General features: G+C 35.3%; 1 protein-coding gene across 6 annotated transcripts in view; it reads left to right on the forward strand.

Annotated features, from left to right (window-relative positions):
- Psip1 (PC4 and SFRS1 interacting protein 1) overlaps window positions 1–6612 on the forward strand; it is a 47903-nt gene that overhangs the window by 20964 nt on the left and 20327 nt on the right. For all 6 annotated transcript variants that reach the window (XM_015502581.2, XM_015502580.2, XM_015502579.2 and 3 more), the window contains exons 5-6: window positions 100–204; window positions 1205–1267. In XM_015502581.2, coding sequence (XP_015358067.1) covers window positions 100–204; window positions 1205–1267 — 168 coding nt within the window. The remainder of the gene's footprint in view (window positions 1–99; window positions 205–1204; window positions 1268–6612) is intronic.

Genomic DNA, 6612 nt, shown 5'->3' on the forward strand with positions numbered 1-6612 from the left:
CTTTTCCTTATTGCAAACAGTCTTGACTTTTTTTTGTGAACAGAAAAAATTTTTAGGTTAAAATTTGTTTTGTGAAGTTAATAGTGTTATTTTGCATAGGCATCAACTAAACAATCAAATACATCATCTGATGTTGAAATTGAAGAAAAAGAAACTAGTGTTTCAAAGGAAGATACTGATCATGAAGAAAAAGCCAGCAATGAGGTATGTTTTCATTTTTCTTACACTCTTAAACCCCATTTTTTTATACCTTTATTTTTATTTATTTATTTTTATGTGGTGCTAAGGATCAAACCCAGTGCCTCCCACATGCTAGGCAAGCACTCTACTGCTGAGCCACAACCCCAGCCCCTCTTAAACCCCATTTTTGTAGCAAGAAAGAAATTGTAAAACTAAAAAATAAATATTAAAAAAATTTCTCTCTCAAAAAAAAAAAAAAAGAAAGAAATTGTAAAACAAGTTGACCTGGCAAAGTAGGAAGCAATCTTTAAAGTAATGAATGAGAACATTTTAAGGCTTATTTCCTATAGTAAGTATTTTTCTAAGAGTGTTTGTTGTCTTTAAGATGCACAGATGTTTTTATTTGAAGCTGTTTTCATGTACAAAACACAAGTGCAAAACTATAAAGTAGATTAGTGTTTGTTAGGAAAATTTTTATTTTTTCTTTTTTTACTTATTTTTTTAGTTGTTGATAGGACTTTATTTTTGTTTATTTCTATGTGGTACTGAGAATAGAATCCAGTGCCTCACACATGCTAGGCAAATACTCCACCACTGAGCTACAGCCCCAACCCCCAGGAATATTTTTCTAAAGCAGAGGATTGTGGGATGGAGGGATGTACGGAAAAAACATTAAGCTGAATTCTTTAAAACTTACGTTGATTTACACTTCTGTGATTGGGAATACTCATTTAGCCCTTCTAGACTTCATGAAATGATTGTTAGATGACCTCCAAAGTTTAAGCCACTTTAAAATTCATAGCCCTAATATCCAGAATTCTATAGAAAAAGTGGCTTTATAATTTAAATAGACAAACTTCTGGTGTACCAGCAGGACTTTTAATGTTTATAATATCAAAGGTCAGAAAAGTAAAACAAACTTCTTTAGTTCTTTTGCTGAAACGTGTTTGGGGCTTAAGTTTAAGAAAGTTTCTTTTAGCCTTGTCCTGATTTATTCAGTTTTATTTGCTTTTGTGTTTTTAAGGATGTGACTAAAGCAATTGATATAACCACTCCAAAAGCTGCCAGAAGGGGGAGAAAGAGAAAGGTAATTTCACTGACTAATCATAAGTATCTTTAAAATTTTTTATTTCACTTGGATTGAGAAAGAGTAGAAATAATGAAACTGCCTTTAAAACTTGACCTTTTACTCTGAACCTTTAATTTTTTAAAGGGTAGGTTATGTTAGCAAAACTGATTTTTTTTTCTTGGTGATATAACTATGGTATCCTTAAGGTGTATTGAAAAAGAAAAAAATGCAACAGTTTTTATGACTCTACTTTTGTTTTCTCTGTAAAATGAATATTTTCTTGTAGTATTGTTGGTAAAAGGATTAAATGATTTAATGCATGAAAAATGTTTATGATAAATCTTGGTCCCTAAATACTTGTATGTGCTGTGTAAGTGTTACACATCATTATGTTGTTACTGTGTCACAATGTTGTGTGAAATGAGAGTTTGAGTGACTATGTAGGGATAGGTATCTGGGTAGGCTTTTAATTTGTTATGAATTTCCTTCTTATGAAGTTTTGGTCACACCTATTTCTCTCCTATTTATGTTTCTGACATATATAGCAAAGATAGAAAATCAAGAGTTTAGTATTTTATGAGGAAGTAAAATATGAAAACAAATAATTATAATGGCTTTTTAGCCTTTGATATATGCATGGGAGAGGGGATGTGATAACTAACGAGATTTTAAAAGGTAGGCAGAATTTTGTCAGGCAGGTGAAAGATGGAGAGAAAGGATATTGAGACATTTTGTCAAATAGTATAAGCACATAGAGAAAATGTTCATTTTAAGCATGTTTGAATACAGTGTTGCATTTCAGCATTACCATACTTTAAAGACGGATGGAAGCAGATACATAATCCCCAGTGTTATCCTATAGAACTGGAACTTAAGTGGGGGGAAGCCATTGAATTGTGTATATTTTAGATGCCTCCTTTTTATTAATGCAGTGTGATGATGGGAGTTCAATTGGGTCAGCAAGCCCAGTTCACTGAAAAATTCATTCAGAGTTTTAGTACAGCTTTCCTGATCCAAGCACAGAATTGAGCAGTGAGTAAGGAAACAGGTCTCTGTTCTTGTTGAATTCACATTTTTATCAAGATAGAAAACAGGCATACACCAGGTGTGGTGTTGCATGCCTGTAATCCCAGCGGCTCAGGAGGCTCAGGCAGGAGCATCACAAGTTCAAAGCCAGCCTCAGCAACAGTGAGGGGCTGAGCAACTCAGTGAGACAGACCCTGTCTCTAAATAAAGTACAAAATAGGGCTGAGGATGTGGCTCAGTGGTTGAGTCCCCTGAAGTCAGTCCCTGGTACCCAAAAAAAGAAAAAGACAGAAACAGGCATACTTTGTATTACTGTACTTTGCTTCATTGCACTTTGCAATGCAAACTATTTTTAATAAATTAAAGGTTTGTAGCCACTCTGTGTTGTACAAGTCTTTGCCATTTTCCCAGGAACATGTGCTCTGTGTGTCTCTCGTCACATTTTGAAAATTTCTCACTGTATTTCAGACTTTAATATGGTATCTGTTATGGTGATCTGTGATTAATGATCTTTGATTTACTGTTCTAATTGTTTTGGTGCATATGAGATAGGACACACCTAACATTTATATATATATAAAGTTCTCTGACTATTCTGTTCTTTCTATGGACCTCCCTATTCCTTGTGACAAAATATCAAAAGTAGACCAGTTAATAACCCTATGATGACCTCTTTATGTTCAAGTGAGAGCAAGAGTCACACTCCTCTCACTTTAAATCAGAAGCTAAAAAAGGATTAAGCTTAGTGAAGAAGATCTGTTGAAAGCTGAATGAGATGAGTTAAAGCTTGGCCTTTTAGACTAGTAGATCAAGTTGTAAACTGAAAAGTTCTCAGAGGAAATAAAAAATGTTACTCAAGTAAATGTAAGAATAAGAAAGTGAAACAGACTTATTCCTGATATGGAGAAATTTTTAGTGGTCTGAAAAGGTCAAAGCCAGCTGCAACACTGCTGTAAACCAAAGCCTAATCTAGAGCAAGGTCCTATATATCTTCAATTCAAGGCTGAGAGAGGTGCAGAAGCTACAGAAGAGAAGATTGAAGCTAGCAGAGATTTGTTCATGAAGTTAAAGAAGCCATCTCTGTAACGTGAAAGTACAAGTTGAAATAGCAGGTGCTGATGTAGAAACTGCAGAAGATAACTAAGATAATTATATGAAGGTGGCTAAAATGAACAACAGATTTTTTTTCAATGTAGAGGCTACAGCATTACATTGGAAGAAGATGCCGTCTAGAACTTAAAGCTAGAGAAAAGCTAATGCCTGGCTTCAAAGCCACAAAGGAAAGTCTGCTGCTTATTAGGGTTCAGTGCAGCTGGTGACTTGAAGTTGAAGCCAGTGCTCATTCACCATTCTGAAAATCCTAGAGTACTTAAAAATTATACTAAATCTACTCTGCTTATGCTCTAGAAATGTAACAAAAAGGCCTGGGTGATGATACAGTTGGTATACTGAGTATTTTAAGCCCACTGTTGAGACCTACTCCTCACAAAAAAAGATTTCTTTCAAAATATACTGCTTATTGGTAATGCACCTGGTCTCTGAAGAGCTCTGATGGAGATGTCTGGTGAGAAAAATGTTGTGTTTAGTGTTCTAACACAACATGTGCTCTATAGCCCTTATAGATAAGCAAAGAAAGGGTTTTTTTTCGGGCGGAATCTACTCTAGGTGAAGGTGCTATAAAACATTGTTGATATGACAACGAAGAATTTATATAAACGTAAGTTGATACAGCAGCAGAATTTGAGGACTGACTCCAGTTTTTAAAGACGTTCTGTTGGTAAAATGCTGTCAAACATTATCACATGCTACAAAGAAGTCTTTTGTGAAAGGAAGAGTCAGTCAATGGGGCAAAACTTTATTGTTCTCTTATTTTAAGAAACTGCCAGAGTCACCCTATCCTTCAGCAAACACCACGCTGGTTAGTCAGTAGTCATCTACATTCAAGGTAAGGTGAGGTCCTCCCCCCACAAAAAGAGTATAACTCACTAAAGACTGAGATGGTGGTTAGCATTTTTAAGCAATAATTTGTCTTCCCCCGTGATGCTTGCCATCAGACCTAGGACCTCATGAATTCTGGGCAAGTGCTCTCCAACTGAGCTACGTCTCCTCTCCAGTCCTGTAAAATATTTTTTTTTTAAATATTTTTTTAGTTGTAGGTGAACACAATACATTTTATTTTATTTTACTTTATATCACACGTGTTAGGCAAGCACTGTACTGCTGAGCCACAACCCCAGCTCCAGTAAAGTATTTTTAAATAAAGATATGTGCATACTTTTTTAGACATAATGTTATTACATATTTAATAGACTATAGTATAGTGTAATCATAACTTTTATATATGCTGGGAAAAGGTAAACTTTGTGACTCACTTCATTGTGGTGATTTGGAATGGAACCTGTGATATCTACAGTGCATGCTTATAAACATGTAGAGCAAGAATGGTAACGTGGGGAGTTAGAACAGTGACTTGATAACTGACTAGGTTATGGAAGGAGTTTCTAAAGAGTTGGCATGAGATTGGAATGATCAAGAACCTTATAGGTTCTTTTTAGTAGTGGAGGTGAGAGGTGCAATTTAAAAGCACTTTAGGTAGGTAAATTGATGATTGAAAGTGGATGGTAAAGAGTCGGCAGAATTTAGAATGACTTCCAGGTGTTCGAGTGGGTGACTAGATACTAAGAAGACAGAGAATGCTGGTTTGGCATCAGGTGTGTGGGGAGAAGAAATTGAAGCACCTATGGAAATCATGATGAAGATACATTTTGTTCTGGCACCAGAGTGGGAAAAGAAAAGATGCAGTTGCTGATACGAAGATATGAGATATGTGAGGTCAAGGGAAAATGTTTATTGGGACATATTGCAGAAATTGGAATTCCAGGGAAATATAATGGAAGAGAGGGAAGGTAGCTCTACAAAACTCTTTTGAGAATGAATTGTCAGGAGAAATGTAAGAGAGGATATGAAGCTAAACAAGGGAGAGGAGGATTTCAAGAATGACAAGAGTGGTAGAGGATCCAGTAAGGTCTAGTTAGGTTCCCTCAAGGTACTTTAGTTCCATGAGGATGAATGAAAAGGACAGGAATCAGATAGTGAATTATAGAAAAAAATGTTTTTGTTTATTTTTGCGGTACTGGGAGTAGAACCGAAGACCCCGAGCACTAGGCAAGTACTTGACCACACCCCCAGACTGAGAAAATGTTTAGTGGTAAAGTTACAAAGTAGTTTTGAAATCTGTGAAGCAAAGGAAGAAGTATTACAGCAACTCAGCAAGGATTTGCATAGATAAGGTAAAGTATTGAAAAGGAAAAAGTACTTGCTGTAGATGCCTTAACAATTTTTCTTTGCACAACTAGAAAAGATTGAAGATATGGAATGTAAGTATATACTGATATGAGAGAGGGAGGGCACATTTGAAGGAACTGACCAAAGAAGGAAGAGGTAGGCCTCTTCAATACAGGGAAGGATGGAGGAGGAGGCTATAAAAATTCTAGGGAGATGTGGAAATCAAGGGAATTACTTCTTAATGGCTCAATCAACCAGACCCAATTCTCAAAGCAAGACATTTAGGTATAGTAAAAAGAAGAATGGATGACAAATTTATGCTAGCTATTCTGAGAGAAAAGGTGGGGTTAAAGGATTAATGAATGGCTTTGAGATCCCAACTGAGATTGCTTAAAGTGAATGCATGTTTGTATTGTTCCCCCTCTTGCCCCCAGCAGGCTCAATATGAGCTTGGGAATTCTAACATAGAATGTAGAATTGTATTATATATATATATTATACAATAATATAATAGAATTGGATTATATGGGATTTTGCGGGACAGGTGCTACAAATCAAGGATGCAGAGAGACTGAGGAAACTCATGAATAGTACTCCCTTGAGGATTTTGTGTGTGGGATGGCTCAAGGGAAGGTAGTATAGCTAGAAAGTAGGGTAATTTATACAGAGAAAATGAGTGAAAGGGTTAGAGGTCTCAGTGAGATCAAGTACCATACGTGGACATGAATCTAGTCAAAGTATTTGCATTTAAAAATTTAAATATGTGTATTTAATAATTAGTCATTTTTCTAGATCAAATATTTTTTGTTTTCATGAGGAATGATTTTGACTTATGAGTTTTCTCTAATAGTCATAAATCCATGTCTGCAATAGAATTGGTCTTTAAAAGTGTTAAAATATTTTTATTAATTATTGATGAACTCATTGTTTTTGCTGCAAATAATCCATTACACCTATAATTCTTACTTGCTGTCTTGATTTATTTCCAAGTGGGGCTTTTTGTTTGTTTGTTTGTTTTTGGGGATTTTTTTTTTTTTTTTTTTTTTTTTTTT

The sequence above is a fragment of the Marmota marmota genome, unplaced genomic scaffold, assembly GCF_001458135.2.
Source record: "Marmota marmota marmota unplaced genomic scaffold, marMar, whole genome shotgun sequence".
In the NCBI taxonomy this organism is placed as follows: domain Eukaryota; kingdom Metazoa; phylum Chordata; class Mammalia; order Rodentia; family Sciuridae; genus Marmota; species Marmota marmota.